General features: G+C 38.3%; 1 protein-coding gene across 3 annotated transcripts; it reads right to left on the bottom strand.

The window, feature by feature from the left end:
- Position 1: 1 nt before the first annotated feature.
- cblc (Cbl proto-oncogene C, E3 ubiquitin protein ligase) lies at positions 2-15,952 on the bottom strand. Of its 3 annotated transcripts, XM_079345021.1 has the most exons (15): positions 15,771-15,952; positions 12,977-13,204; positions 11,955-12,749; positions 6,329-6,475; positions 6,063-6,219; positions 5,200-5,321; positions 4,155-4,292; positions 3,973-4,060; positions 3,733-3,864; positions 2,019-2,201; positions 1,579-1,731; positions 1,448-1,506; positions 1,080-1,163; positions 914-969; positions 2-654 (listed from the first exon to the last, which is right to left on the bottom strand). In XM_079345021.1, exons 3-15 carry the CDS (start codon positions 12,329-12,331, stop codon positions 521-523), a joined length of 1,830 nt encoding a protein of 609 aa, XP_079201147.1. In that variant the 5' UTR covers positions 12,332-12,749; positions 12,977-13,204; positions 15,771-15,952; the 3' UTR covers positions 2-520. The 3 variants fall into 3 exon arrangements, with proteins under 3 accessions (XP_079201147.1, XP_079201149.1, XP_079201148.1); XM_079345023.1 differs by having other exon boundaries at positions 1,448-1,503; positions 11,955-13,204; XM_079345022.1 differs by having other exon boundaries at positions 2,019-2,198; positions 11,955-13,204; positions 15,771-15,951.
- Between the last annotated feature and the right edge of the window lie 397 nt (positions 15,953-16,349).

Here is a 16,349-nt window from a genome sequence, read left to right on the forward strand (position 1 = left end):
GTGTGTGTGACTTTCAGGTTTATTAGTTTGATGTTAGAACTTTATGAAACTGTTCAAGGGAGTTGAACAGACACATCTGTTTACTCTTGGAACTTATTTCATGTACAAAAGTATGGCATAGTTTCAATTGACAACGTAGCATAAATTCAACAGCTCCATTCCTTTGTCTGTTTTGTGACATTTACAAAAATCATCCATCTTATTCAGAAAATGCTTTAATGATAGAGAAGTCTTTCAGTGACACGGTGTTCAGAAATCAGTGCTGAACCTACTGTGGTGAAAATAGCAATGTGATTATTGAACAGCAGGAGGCCTCACTAAGAATAGTTACTGAGACTACCACCCACTACTCTCGATCTCATCAGTGCAGCAGACACATGGGTATTTTCATATGATACCAAAAACTACTTTTACATTCTCTAAGGACGGATTTGTAGATTAAGGGTATCTTTGTTCAAAGATAATTGTCACTTTACTTGAGGAGTCTGTAGAGCGCAGTGGTTGTTGTTTTTTTTTTTTGTCAGGAGGACATTGACCTCGTCACGTCGCCCAAACCACATGAGTCTTTTCTGAGGCCTGCTCTCCGTTCCTCCCTCGCTTTGCGTCTTTGTCTCTGTTTGACTGGACTGCTGGGTCCAAGCCATGCTATTCCGCCTACAAACAAACACAGAAAAGAGGTCGCTCTACAATGTACAACACAATAAGTGACAAAGTATTAAAGTATTAAATTAAATTATTTCAGAAATGCACAAATACAGTAGAAAAATAATTGTGTCAAAGATGTCCCTTATAACAAGATTTACAGCTGCAGAGCAATGCAATAACTGCCAGGACTTTACATCATCATATTGAGTTCTTCCTGTGTTTTCAACCACATGTCACAAATGTGACAGCATATTAAAGGTTTACTTACTGTCGACACCCACTGGAGAGGAGGAGGACAACTTTTCTTCTGTGAGGACTTCAGCGCTGTTTCAAACAGAATACAAAGAGTCAGAGAAAGATGAATTAGCTGAAAGAGCTAGAAGAGCTCACTGGTTTGTAGCAGAATGTTTCTAAAGGAGTCAGCTGTCAATCACCTGCGGGATAGAGGTGAAGCCGGAGGAAGGCTCAAGCCGACAGAGTTCTCCTCCTCGCTGCTATATGACCCCTCCGCCTGAAGCCTGCATTGACACGAGGACACAAAACTGTTTTTATTCACTACAAAACACTTAGCACATTAAGAGTAATAATAGTAATTAGTCATAATTAGAGTACAATAGAAAACTAAAACAGCAATGACTCAACATATATATAAATACTATTTTTATTTTTTCAGTGGATTTATGTGCTGGTTTGCTTCACTGTTTATGTACAGTGACACAAATCGGTGTCTCTATTACTATGCAAAACACTTGATTGTAGCTACTCAACCACTGCTTTGTTCTAAATTCTTTGGTTGCTTCACCTGTTAGCATCTGTGTGTTTTTTGTGTCCTCTACGTGTTTCATTTCCACTTTGAGCCTGCTAAAGAGAGGAGAAAAGTCACAAAAAAGGGGCAGGCAGATAATACTCATAAAAGTGTCGTCTGTAACTTACTGAATGAGAGTGGGAGTGTTTGCCCAGTCTCTTGGTTTCTGATGTCTGCGTTTGACTGGAAGGAGACGGACAGAGAGGGGTAGTGCTGTGCTTAGGGGGCAAGGGGGGAGGGCAAACACTGGAGCTGGAAACCCGGTCATCCAAACTGGAGAACTGTTGGGACAAATGTTAGTCAGTGGGTTGCTTCTTCACTGGCATATATTGCTTTTTAGTGGCAGGAGGAATGAATTCTTTATTCTGATGACTAAAAAAAGATAATAAATAACCAGCCTTGGTGGGGGAAGTTGAAATGCATGCCTTACATGAGTAATAGAAAGAGAGAGTCAAAGCAGTCAATGCAATGCTATTGTAATCTGTTCAAACGTAGCAAATGGACTGACACGGCTTGCCTGGCTCAAGTTATACCTAACAGATTTGTTTGGACAGGAATGTTTTCTCACTTTCCTCAGGGCAGCCATCTCCTTCACCATCAGTTCAATGTCCTCATGGTCATCCTCCTCTACGTCTTCCACACCCTCCTCCTCCCACTGACCACTGCCTGGAAGGTACGGCTCGACGAGGATGGACTCTGTTCCTCTGATGTCACAGCGGCAGTAGGGGCAGTTGTGTCCAGCCGACTTCTGCTGGATGATTATCGATGACAGGTCACAGACAGAGTAATGAAAACACTGTATTAATGTCGAGCGTTGTTGTCATCCATTGTCTGAGGAAAAACTTTATGTATGAAGATAGAAAAATACTTCATTCAAAAGACACAGCTGATTACAGGTATTTACAGTACTACTTTACAGCGAAAACGGGTGAGCGTGTTAAACACTTGACTTTTTAATAAATCATTTTACTTATTACACTTCTTTAGCTATTCTCTTGATTTCTGTAACAATTAAAAAGTATGTCCTTTTTTTGAAGTGACTATTTAGATTGCTGACCAAATATTTTTTTGAATTTGGCCGACTGATAGCCAACACCTGCAAAAAGATGAACAATAATTTGTGCAGTAGTCCTTCATACTGCTTGAGAATCATGTAAGACAATGTTGTATTTAAGCTGCTGCATCCTGCTACTCTTCGATAGCTACACGTGTAGGCATGTCTTTGCTACTTCTGAAGTTAAAGTACTTGGCAATAAAACCGATTCTGATTCTAAAATGTCTTATGTTGTAGCCTTGAGGAGGAAGTTTGGTTGACCACAATCGAGAATTACTTACAACTTTTCCATTGTGGTCTGACGTCCACAGAGCACATCTAATTTTCTTTTCCTGTCTGACTCTCTTTCTTTCTTTTTCTGTGTTTCCATCTTTCACGCTCTCTCTCTGACACACATTTTTTTGTAATATGTCGGATGCATTTTGAGGAAGATGTGAGCCTGAGCTCAAGCAGGAAGTCTTCAGCCAATGATCAGGACTTGCTGCTTTACAACTTTATGTAGATATAAACCACCTGAATACACAGAAGGCGAGTGGGATTGGTGAGTTCTGGAAGGAGGCTTCAGTTTGTCAGCAGTGACTTACATTTTGAATGGACGTATTCAAAGTAGCAGACTAATAAAGAAGAACAAACTTTGAGCATAGACTTTATTATATTTAAAACTGTTTTGTGTGATACATGTAAAAGTGGGTTTAGGAGTTTACAGCTGTTTATGTTGCCTATGCAAACTGGAGAGTTTCCACAAATGTTGATTCAACCACAATCTGTGCCGTCTTGTACAAATATTTGCTATTTTAAATACACTGTTGAATCTTCATTGGTTCATTAACATTTAAAGAAAATATATGTTCAAGCAAATTTACTTTTCAAATTTATTGAAATGTTGCATATCTGGTCAAACTGGAAAAGTAACATTTCAATGACATTTTGTGCAGAGAGAAACCAAAAATGTATCTGTATTCTGTTTTTTCAAATGTGGAATTCATCCATAGAATTAATTTGCATGACAGAGCAAGTAAATATCAATCATATGGTTGGGTAAACTAAGAATAATTATGACATGAACTTCAAACCAAATTCAAATAACCAGGTCTAGACATGATTTGCCCATAAAAATAAATATGGCTTAGTCAAACCTGACTGTTTCACTCCACTAAACACAGAAAACTGTTAAGGTTACCAGCATTAGCTGGTTAGTTATAGGGAGTATGGGGACGGGGCTACATACCTGCCAGCCTATAAGGCAGGGTTTGCACAGAAGATGTCCACAGGGCTGAATACGTGTGTCCTTATCCCTCTCTGCACAGATCTTGCACAGCTGGAAGGTGCTGCCAATTTCACAGTAGAGCTCGTACTCCTCCTGTTGGGTGTTAAGACAGAGAGGCAACAGCACATTTAAGAAGATGATTCGTGCTCCGTTGTGGTCGCCACCTTAAGGATGCTGATGGCACAAAGTGCATCCTCTTACTTCTGTAACTTTGACCTTGCCCCTCTGAGCCGGCTCACTTAAGCTCGTCAGTTCGGGGTTCACATCACGACCATCTGGGTACAAGTAGCTGTAGGCACAGACACACATGGCACACATGGTGTAACGACACAAACAGAAAGAAAGCAAACCAGTGGCCTGTGTGTGTGTGTGTGTGTCCTCACCAGCCTTCCTTGAAGCCCTGAATGAGTGCCTGGTAAAGTGGTAGATTCTCGGGGATGGTTTGAACGATGTTACGATCATTGGTCACATGGCCGATAGCCCACTGGCCCATTCGAGTGCAGCTTAGACGAAAAATATAGCTGTGAATAAAGAAACCTTTGTACATCAAGACAGATTTAAAAAAGAAATGTCTACATTTAAGTTTACAGGATCTGTTACTTGATATTATGTTTCTGTTGGGAAAATGAGTCTCCTTTCATTGTGTTTTTTTATGCTTTTCAAAAAACTCAGATGTAATTACTGCCACTTCATGAAAAATTACGTGTTGAGCGCACATTAAAACACAGGATCTGATGCAGAGGAGTTTCACAGCTTTATTGTCTTTTTGACGGTGAGGATGATTTTACATCATTAATGAATCCATTTCTGGTCTTCTGGGCTCTCTCAACAAAAGGTGAATACAAAGGGAATATTGTGATTTTCTTTGTTCTCTGTAACAGGCCAGGCTTGGTTTGGGGGCCTGAGGCCAGGCTTTTATCATGTTGGGGGTGTGGCAGGGTCAGGTATGGTGATGTAGGTTGGGTGTTTGTGATTTAACACTATAGTTTCTTTGTTTATATGAGTATTTCCTATTCAGTTCTTCATATTTTTAAATTAGCTACAACACATATAATGGAGTCTACTGAATGTGAACGACCTGCACAATGCTCATTTCATGAAGCTGTTCATAGCAAGGTTACGACAAACAGGTCGTAACCTTGAGTTTCAGGCATTACAAAAACAACAAACGAAGAACTATTATACATCAAAATAGCATTCAAACGTTTTTAAAGCAACCTCTTGAGAAATTTTCTCTGAAAAAGAAAATAATACAAAATAGTTTTTTTAGATTTTGGAGGGCTTCAAGAGCCTAATTTCTTACAACAGAGATTTATTGGCAGTTTCAATGTAACTCCAAGTACTCAACAAAGCTCTAGGGTTATTTAGAGAGCTGTGCACTGAATCTGTGATATGAGCCATGCAGTTTGTTGCTGTGCTTGTTCTCACCTCCCAGGTCTATGCAGGTAGTGTGACAGACGAGCTACAACCTGGTCATAGGTGAGGAAGGCCATGTAGCCGGGATGGGTCACTGCTAGCTGGTTCCAGTTCCTGATGAGTGATCTCCAGGGCTAAAATGAGAGAAGACTCAGGATGAGACTTCATGTTGAAAATGTTTTAGCATAAAAAGGAATGATTACAAATGTAGAAAATAGCTGTATCCTGTTTTGTATAGAGCTACAGAGATAGCAATCTTTGTGCAAAATATGAAGCTACAACCAGGAGCTAGCTAGCTTCGCTCAGCAAAAAGGCTAATAAGTGGGGATACTAAAATTCATGAATCTTAAGGTAGAAATGCGCCTCAAGGGACTGTCTTGGCTCACTCACAAACAGGTTATATAGTGGTTTTGACAACTGTTACCCAAACACTGCAGAGTGAGAACAACAGGTTGTGGTTCATGAGTAACAATGTGCTTGACTAAACTTGGCATGGTGCAGTGGCTTCCTGGAGTCTTGTCTTCACTGATAGGGAGAGTTCAGGCAGTCAGTGTGCCAAGCAAAGATGTAAACTGGCCCCTAAAACCTTATTAAACTACAACTATCGGGCTTTTTATTATTCTAAAAAGCAACATAATTATTTGAATATTTAAAGTTGCTTTTAGGTTTGTTGGTCTTTATGGACAGAGTAAGAATAGCTCCAGTTTTAATGCTAAGCTAAGCAAATGAACATATACTGTAGATGCTTTTTAGCATTGTATTTACTAATAAGAAAAGTCCCCATCTTTTATTCCCAAATGATGGAGAGCCAATGATTATAAGTTGTTTTCCTTTTCGTATTCAGACTGTGAAGTTGATGGAAAATATCAGCTTACCTGAAACAGTCTAGTAAAGATGTCAAACTCAAACACAGAGATGTGGTCGTTACAGGTCAGATCTATAGTTGACTTCAGAGCCATAGACTCCATACCCTCTTCAAATGCATGTACAGCCTGCAACTTCTCTTTAAAACTTTTCCACTGCACGATACACCTGTAAGTACCATTATTAAGATGTGAGGACACGTGTAAAAAAAAAAAAAAAAGAAGAATCAAAGAGTGACAGAAAATGTTGTTTATCCTGACAAATTTGCCATCCTTACTTTTTTCCAAATGAATTCCTCCAAAAGTCCTCAGCCTCTGTCTTGGTCACCCTGAAGGTATCCCCCTGAAATCCACCCCCCGGAAATATGACCTTCAGCTCCCAGAGGATGTGACTGAACAGTAAAGACAGTTTGGTCAAGTTCCTCCTGAAAATGAAAAACACACACAGCAGACTCTCAGTTGTGGTTTCAGAAATAGAAACATGAATATTAAGGCACAGCTCTGACCTGTAGATTGTTTCTGGTCCTGTTGTTTACCTAAAATTACAAGTATTTGTTGATGCTGGTTTACCCCCCCCCCCCCCCCCCCCCCCCCCCCCTTCTGAAACATTTAGGCTGCGTAGTCACATTAAACACCTCTGGTTTAGAGCTAGGACTTCATCTTATTGTTGCGTTCACACCAGTGTTAACATAGGTGTTACACCGGCGAACTCCGTCAATGACAGCTGCTGTTAAGACTGTCAGAGTTGGCTGTACATCGATGGTGAAATACGGAGGACAGATCAAAAAAAGTTAACATTTCACAACCCTTTGTTGTTTGGGGAACAATTACTGTCACTGCTATCAGTTAAAACAAGCATTGATGAAACGTAGGTGACATTTTCCACAGACACAAACAAACATACACACAAAAGACACAACAGGTAGTCCAGCTAGCAAACAGGATGCTGTCTTCTGAGTGCCTATCTGTAAAACCACAAAATGTTCCAGTGGCTAGTGTGTCACTTCAGGCTAGTGTTGAAGATTATTTGACTCTGTCTTTCTGAAGTCTTCTGGAGCCAAGTTACAGGTTACATTTTTATTATGTAGACTATTGTTATTGCACATTAATCGACTTGTGACTCAAGTCGATAAATGTGCAAACAGTGCTCAGTGCAAACAGTTGAGACAAACTCATTTTATTTCTCTTCTAATTTTTTCTTTCAGTTTCCAGTTTTTTTATTATTATTCTTTTTTTTTTTTTTTTGCAAATACAGACACTAGGCTAACATATAATAGATCCATGAGTTTAACAACAGAAACCGGGCTATTGTGCAGTTTCAGTGTGTGAAGTCGCTCTTGGAGCTTGCCAGGATGTAAAACAGTGGAGCAGCCCAAAAAACTCAAATATTGAAAGTGCCAACAATGAAAAAAGTAGAGATTAGCTACGAAAAGCAGGTGTATGATGCAATGCAGAGGAGGAAAAGATTGAGGCTGCTAAAATAAAGCCAGAGTCTGAGGGTGGAACGATCAACAATGAGGTGAAAAGGGAAAATGGTGGACATCAGACCACAATAGAAAAGTTGTAAATTATTCTCGATTTTACAACAAGAGAGGAAAATAAATAAGCTATGAAGAGTAGCAGCCTAAACAGAACTCATACAACATTGTATTACATGATAGTCGAGCCGTGTGAAGGAGTATGACACCTTTACCTATTCCACCGTTATGTTAATCATTTGAAATGTAATCATACGTCAGATTTTTTGTGATTCAAAATACACAAATTGCAGTAAAACAGCAGTTATAACATAAAAGCTTATAGGAATCTGTGAGACATCTGCTGATTAATAAAGAGCCAGTTCAATAAAAGACCTGATTTGGGGCATTCTTGGTCACACATCAACCTTTTCAAAGACATCTGAATGCATCTCTGAAAATCTGAAGCACATTTGTAAATGCCTCGATTGTTCGTCACAGGGACGTGCGATTTTGGCGGACTTTCCATTTCAACAAGTGAAATAATAACAGTAAACCAGCACAAAATCCTCTTATAACAATGAATACACACTCCTTCAGTGTTTCCTTTAAGAACCTGCTGCCTTGCTTTTACTTTCATCTCAATAGTTTTTTTCTGTTTTCAATATGCCAGTTTTTTACGTCAATTTTACAGTGTGGTTATATCGTGTGTTATTTCCTAAAAGCCTAAGCAGGGACAAGTCCGGCAAATTAGCCATGGTTAGAAGTACTATTTACAAACAGAAGTAGAAGACACATTATTTTCAACTCTTAAAACACCATTGTGCTGAGATACTGTGTGTCAGTTTGTCACATTAACATAAATGCTAAATGTTGAACATTGCTCAATCTCTAACAAAAACACAACTTTATCATCATAATAAGTGGGCACAAAGTGGATGAAAGTCAAATGCTGCATTTGTTTTTCTTTTTGAATGTTCTATATCGCATATTTGATCACCTTCACTCTGCCAGCAGAAATACAAGAATACTTTTTTAGAACCATTTTTTGCCCAGACTCTAAAGCCGTCTCTGTGTGAGCAGCATTGTGATAAAATATTGAGAGTTTAGGAAAGTTCTGCATCCTTAATTCAGCTGAAAGCCATCTTTTTTTTAAGGAGACATGGTGACATTCATTTCCTGTGAAATTTCAAAAATCCTGAACAATGACAAGCAAACTTTCAACACCGAACTTTCAAATATTTGTCGTTTAAAAATTCACCCAAAACTGTTCTGAGTCATGTAATTTATATAGGAAGTGTATTACGTTGCAAAAATTAGAGGAACTTTCCTAATTTCTTTTAAACAGATGATTACGCAAGTTACACATAAGGACCCATGCGTTTCTTCACGGTTGTAGCTGCATGTTTAAAAGAGTTTGCTCATTTGCATGGGTTTTTTGAATTCCCATAAGTGAAGGTCAAAGTCGTCACGGATAATAATCTTCCAGCCGCGGCTTCAGACCCTCTTCAGTCAGATTTCAGTTCTGTTTTTAACTCTTTTTTATAAAGAGTTTTTAGACCATCTAACAGAAAAGTCTGATTTGAAATAGACCACATACCAGCAGCTCACTAGTCTGGCTCTTTGTAACAAACATATAGAGACAGAACACAGAAGACGATATGTAAACTATTTGACTCAACATCTAAGCCTTATTGCATAGTACATTGAGATCATTTTCCACATGGCTGCCCATGCAGGCCTATCTGAGTGACAGGGCCATCTGTTATCTTCTGTGTGCAGAAGAGTGTGGAAGATCACGTAAGAAATGTTTAAAGGTTGCTTATCTGATTTGAGGATTCATCTGAAATAAAAATCTTTGCTAAAGCTCATGTCTATTGTGCATTTACACACACTGTATGTTATATACTGTATCTGCAACAGGCACAGAGAGACACTGAACGGGGATGTGACTGAGGTAAGAGGAGAAGCACAATATTACAGAGTGAAAGTATTTATATCAATTCATCTAACACAACTGTAAATGTGTGTAAAATTCACAAGTGTGAAGCTTATATATGAAGAATTAAAATAACAGATGTGAGCTTTAAAATGTGTTAAAAGGAGGCAGTTAGATAGCTGGATCAAAGAGTACGTAGAGACCACACAAGGGTATCAGCATGCCAACGCTCATCTTTGTCAAGTACTGAAAGGATTGTTGTGTCTGACATACACCATCTGTTGTTAGTCGGTAAATGTATGCATGCTCTGGGACTGTGGAACCAAATTACTCTGTGGGATAAATAAAGTTTACATGTAAGTCTAAGATTTGATAGGTTGATAGATAGAAAGAAAATCAGCTCTGCATTTTGATTGGTCAGATGCATTTGATAGCTTGATATGTAAAGGGTAGTGTTTACTTTTCTTCTTCCAGAATTACAATATGATCTCCATGGAAATAGCATAGAAAATGTATATTTGCTATTAAATTAAAATGACTAAAATACACTTTGACGGCTGATGAAGAGCGTATTGGCTTGAAATGTCACTTGTTAATAAATCCTTTAAACGGATGCCTCTCTTCTTGATGTTTTTTGTGTTTTTTGGATTTACCGACTGACAAGCCGCTAGTTGCTGCCATTTGTAACTGTACGGCTTTTTTACTTTTAACCTCACCCTTCATTGAACAGTGTGGGGATACAATAAAGCCAAGCTGCAGAGGGCTCTTCCACATTCAGGCCAAATGATGATTTGAAGATATGGTTGAACAAAAGCAGAGTATATCTGTGTATCCCCTGTGGATACACGCGAATAGGAAAACATGAAAAAAATGTTCCAAGGCCTGACTGTTTCTCTGCAGAGCTGTTCACATACTGACGTTGTAATTGCTTTTGCCAAGTTTCCCAACATTAGCATCACAAAGATGCAAGTTTGGCCCGTTTTCCAGCATCGTCATTAGTAGTCTGAACAGAAGCGATGGACGCAGCCCAAACTCCAAATAAATAACTCACTCCTTTTTAGCTTTTCCATAATATCCATTTTGGCCAAAAACAAACTCATAAAACAAAAAACACTTTTTCCCTTCAGTGGCAGATTTACACATGACCTATGGAATCTGTGAAACTATTAAAAGGAGTACAATAATAGGTCTTTCACTTAAGTATTCAGGAGCGTGTCACAGCCTCACACATTAACAGTCACGTAGTCATTTTTCAAGCATAAAAAACTAAAAGACTATTTTTGGATTCTTGAACTTTTTGAAACGCTTGAGCTGAGAAAAGCTCTGTTCTCATGGTACTGCGTAAAGATTTGAGGGATGTGTGTGTCCTCTTGGTGACCTCAGAGTTTATTTGTATAAAAGACGGTCAGGTCACTGAGTAGGATTTATGTGGAAAAAGATTTACGGTCAGGATCCCTGTTCTCAAATTTGAGCCCATCGTGTGACACCAGTTCATGCTGCTAGTTTGGGATTTTTCTGTCCAGGTCTGTTATGCCTTTAAAGTAAAAGTTAGCTGATGTCCTCTGGATAAGGAACTTATCTTGTAGGAACAATTTGACAGAAAAAAATAAAAATAAAAGTAAAAAATGTTGGAATAAGATTAATGATCCTGATTTGTTTTTGACTCCATCTGGAAATTACACCGAGAAAAAAATCAAACAAACTCCATGGAAAACATGTAACGACACAAAAAACTGCAGGTAATAAAAAACACTTATTGAAGGGACGATAAGGAACAAAATATGTTGTTTTTACAACGGTTAATTCTGTGAGAAGATAAAGTAATGCAGTTGGATTTGAAATTTTCATTGAAGTGCGGTGGGTGATGGCCAATATTTGATATCCATTATCTCAAAATCTATCTTACAAAAAAAAGGACAAAATATGAGTTATAATGTTATTAATTATTAAATGTTGAAATTCATTAAAAAATGGGGATAAATGATCCAAATGTGTACAGAGTAAGGAGAAAAAGACACCTCACTTGTTTAAAGTGGCTGATGTGTGTCATTTGTCTTACCACGTCACAAAAATAAAGACACATTTCATACAATGAAACCACAAAAACACATCGATTTCTCATGTTTATTGAGCCAACTCCAAAACACTTTGGTGTTAGAGGGATGACTGAAAAGATCTGATGTCGATACTAATGCTTTACAGTTTGTCTTTCAATCAACTTGTAAATTCTTTTTTTCTTGTCGTTGATTTGTCCTCCAAAATGTGAAAGATTCAATATTTATTGATTTATAAAGTCAAGAGTGAAAGTAAGTGGATCATGAATGAATATAGCATTGAAGAGCTTCTATAACCCTTTCAAAGTCACATGTTTGGTATGTTAGACTGTACAACGAAAAGAAACTCAAATGTGTTTTGAATGTCTTTGAAGTAAGTTTTAAAACCGTACACCTCACGCACCTTTGATTAGTCTTGTGAGTGGAAGCAAGTGTGACCCACAGGTCCTCTTACCTGTAGCTGGATGTCTCTTCAAAGATCTTCTCCCGTCCTTCTTTAAAAAGCATCACGGCCCTGTCCGTCTTATCCAACAGGTTCCTGACATGGACCCTCAAGTATTTGGCCTCGTCTCCTCGGGGCACCGGTCCGCCTGCGGCCTTGGAGCCTCTGTAGGGCTCCCAAACCAGCGTGAGTAGCTCTGATGTTTCCGAAACCAGATCAGGTAGGTATGGTGGACTGTTCCTCAGACCGAGCCGAGGGTTAGTGCACAGCTCATGGAGTTTATCCAATCTTTTTAGAGCCTTGTCCACCAGCCGCCGGTCTCCACTTGTAGGGGGCTCAGAGCTGGATTTAGGGCTTCTAGATGTTCCTGACCCTGCAGCTGCCATCATTTCGTTGTTGAGTGTTTGAAATTGATGTGGATCAAAATGTGACCTTAAGTGTCAGGCTGTTTGCATGTTTGGGGGTGTGACAATAAATAATAAAGATCTTTCTGTTTCTATGAGAATTGAAAACTCAGTTGTTGTGCGTGTGAGCAGAAATAGGAGGAGCTATTGAGATAAGCTCAAGTGTTTACACTCACATTTATAGTCCTTCAAGTGGTGTCTGTGACTTCCCAGCTTTATTTGAAAAGCACACATCTTAGCTTCTTCACTCAGTGTCCACTCTTGATCCATATCAATCCATCAGCATCCAACAATGGACAGCTAGTTGAAGTACAACATCACAAAAATCTGTACACAGCTCTAAGCATTTCCTCCTGAAACTGACAATCTTGTCTGCTTACTTCTTCACAGTCCTTGTCCAGATCTTCAAAAAAGTCACAAAAAAAACAGAGTCTGTTAGCAAATTTACTCCACAATAATCACAAGAGGAAACCCTAAGTAAGCGTGAACTGAAAGCAAAGTGTTTTAAAACGGACTCAACGCCTGAAGCAGATTCAACTTTTACCATCCCACTCCTTCCCCTACTTTCTCTCTCCACCCGTACACTTTTAGCCTTTTCTGCCCCCCTGTTTAGCACAGTGCTCTGCTTACCAGTATTCATGTCACAAGCACAGCTGGTCCACATCTTGAGGTCAAAGGAGCCGAGCTGAACACAACGGAAACATGTTCTCTGTCATTGGCTCCCTCTTCTCTGCGTCTTCTTCTTGATGTTACCTTTGTTCTCTCTCTCTCTCTCTCTCTCTCTCTCTGTTTATTCTCAGTGCACCCTTTGATTGGTTTCCTGGTTTCACCCAGCTCAACAGGTTTATTTTCTCTGCTCTATTGCTCAGGCCGGCAGAGAGAGAGAGAGAGAGAGAGAGAGAGAGAGAGAGAGAGAGAGAGAGAGAGAGAGAGAGAGATAGTACTAAGGGTGTGGACTTTAACTAAACATTAACTTATAAACAGTGTGTAGAACTGGACAAGCACTTAGTTTTTGTTAGACAGCAAGACTACTTGGAAACAGACAGGTAGTTAACTTAGGTTAAACTTTTACTATTAAATTATCATCTTTATCTGACCGTTAATAAAAGACAATGTTTGCTGTGCATTTCATCAATTTTATTTTAAATGTATCCTGCAAAGTGGGCAACAAATCTTACAAGTTCTGCTAATAATCCTTAGAAGCTTTGGTTACTTACTTACTTTTCCTGTAGCACCATCATCAGGTCAAAATAAAAATACAGTATGATATCATGGCCTACATTCAAATATTTACTTACAATCCCATGAAGGATACCATCAATGCTGGCCTTTGCAAAAAAATATAATTAGGAAATGTTAGCATGCTTAAAAAGGGTTAAGATCTTCATTATGATTGAAGCTGAAGTAATCGGTTTAATGTTTTACTTTAACCAATGAGTTAAATATTGAATTGACACACACGTGGCAGCACATGACTCCTCTGAAATTACTTCATGATATAAAAAGAAATCACTTTGATTTTATGCACTGCAATAAATGATTCTGTAGTCAAGTACATTTAACTTAATGTATCTGATAAAATGTATTCAATATAAATGTGTCCTGTGAATTTGTAGCAACTATTTAAATAACTTTCAAACAAAAATGTTTGCGATAGTATCTGCTTGTTTTGGTTGCATTAAATATAATGCAATATTTATGTTTATGTAATTCTAAATTAAGAGAATTTTTAATGAATCCAACTAAATAGATTTAGCCAGCTTTTATTTGACACTTCCTGTTATTTTGACCCTTTTTTCTTCTTTTGAATTCAGCAGCTATCGTCTGGTCACAAGACATAAAGAAAGTGTGGATGATTTAACATAACAATTTCATTTGGTTGACATATGGGAGCTTCAATTTCAACCTGACAGTGATCCAAGCCAAGTGCATTATTTTGAGACTTAAAGAGGAATTTAAAGTGCTAAACCTCAGCTTTTTAAGTGTATTGTTTGCTTGTAAGTAAATAGTGGTTGCCTGCTGTTTAATAACTAATTATTTGAAACACCGATTTAATCTTGTGTTCATTTGACTCTAAAAAGTGTGGAGCTATATAACCCTGAAAAAGTGTTGAAATCAACTCTGTGGTAGTTAATTCAACACAGGGCTTTTACGCTGAAGCTTCCAATGTCTTTGTGGCGGCCCGGAAAAGGGTCAACCATGGAGCTACAATGCAGGGAGGACGACAAAGGACAGCGACAAACCAGCCCAACAGTGTCAACAGAGGGCAGCAACCAGTGCTGGTAAGTCTCTCGAGTGGGAGGGCCCGTCAGCTAGCAGGCAGACAAAACCCTCTAGCAAAAAGCTAACTTGTTATCTGTTTGAACTTTAAGGCCATCCACATGTCCAAGTGGTCCTTCTCTATGACTGTGAATTGTTTGTTTTAGTAACTCTTACATTTTCTATTTTAATTTCTTATTTCATTATGATGCCCCCAGGGGCATGATGCAGATTCACGGAAGGGATGCATCATCTATTTGTGGCCTCTCTGCGGCCAGCTCTTTAATACATTAATATTATTGTTTAAATTTCTTTGTGCGCTTTATTTGAATCTACTCAATGTAAACATGTTATTCTTTAGCAACTGATTTGAGTTGTGTTAACTCAACTTTTAACAAAGTTAGATTTAATCAATTATAATGTGAGCAATCTGTTGCCTAAATTTTATTGAGTATTCAATGTGTATCTCTTGGCTGTAGCTCAGTGGTATAGAGCCAGTTGTCTCTAAACAGGAAATTTGGGGGTTCAATCCTGCACCAACATGTTGATGTGTCCCTGGTCAAGACGCTTAACCATAAATTGCTCCCACTGTTGACGATGCATGAATGGGATTAGCAGATTTCTGATGGCCACTTCACATAGCTAAGCAGCCTCTGCCATCATGATATGGGTAGACAAGAAAAAGAGCTATAGGCTACAAACCCAAAACCATTTACCATGACAGAGTGACATGAGTCATTAATTTAACTTTTGTTTAAGTCTTAAAAAAATCATTGAGGGCATGCACTCATTTTCAATGATGTAGAGAGTAGACTACATCAAAACAGAATGTGCAAAAACAGAATTCATAGGCTACAAAGAATGGTGACACACAATTAAAAACAGTTAGGTCTATACATTTCTAGGCGGAGTAGTTTAAAATCACAGTTAAATTCACCCATATGAACAAATGTGAAACGTTTTAATGAACAAATGTGAAACGTTTTAATGCAAAGAGTTGATTAAAGTGCATTCCTTTTAGAGTTTGTCTGAGGAAACTTTTAATAAAGAACATGTCAGTAGGCTAAATTTGAAAGATTTAGACTCTGCTATATATTTTGTAAACATATAGCCTATAATGTAAATCTAACCCTCTTCTCTATGGGTCTAGCAGGTGCTCACTTACCTGTAACTTGGCGTCTCCTCCCGTCATCTTGTTTTTAAACAGCTGTGTTTTCGTCCATGAGCCTTCAGATAATTGCGTAACTTTTTTTTAGCAACATCATCAGGTAAAAAATATGTCTTGGGTTTTCGGTAAACTGTTGCGAACATTTTTATATATCTATGGTTGCGACGAATTACCTGCAAACCGGAAGTCATTTACTGTCAACATCGGAACGCTAATTAGTTTGTTAGCATGCTCGAAACTAAACTACTGTAAGGTAAGCATTTAAGGAAGCCTCAAATGTGTCCGCTTATAAACATGATAACTCACAGAACCGCGAGAATAGATTTGTCAAAGTTTGTAAAGTCAAAATGTGTTTTTTTTTTCTGGCAGTCATTTGACTGATGTGCAAGAGCAATATCAGTAGATTAGACCTATTACTCGAACTTTTTATAGAAATAAAAGTGATTTTAGCCTACATGGTTAAGAAAAAATAAAGAGTCTTTATTTCATCCACATGCTACATACTTAAAATAACTATTTAATAAATAACATTGCATGTGGTAGTCCATAGTTTAAACATTGTAGAGCTTGGAGGCA

The sequence above is a fragment of the Symphodus melops genome (genome assembly GCF_947650265.1).
Source record: "Symphodus melops genome assembly, chromosome: 5".
NCBI lineage: Eukaryota > Metazoa > Chordata > Actinopteri > Labriformes > Labridae > Symphodus > Symphodus melops.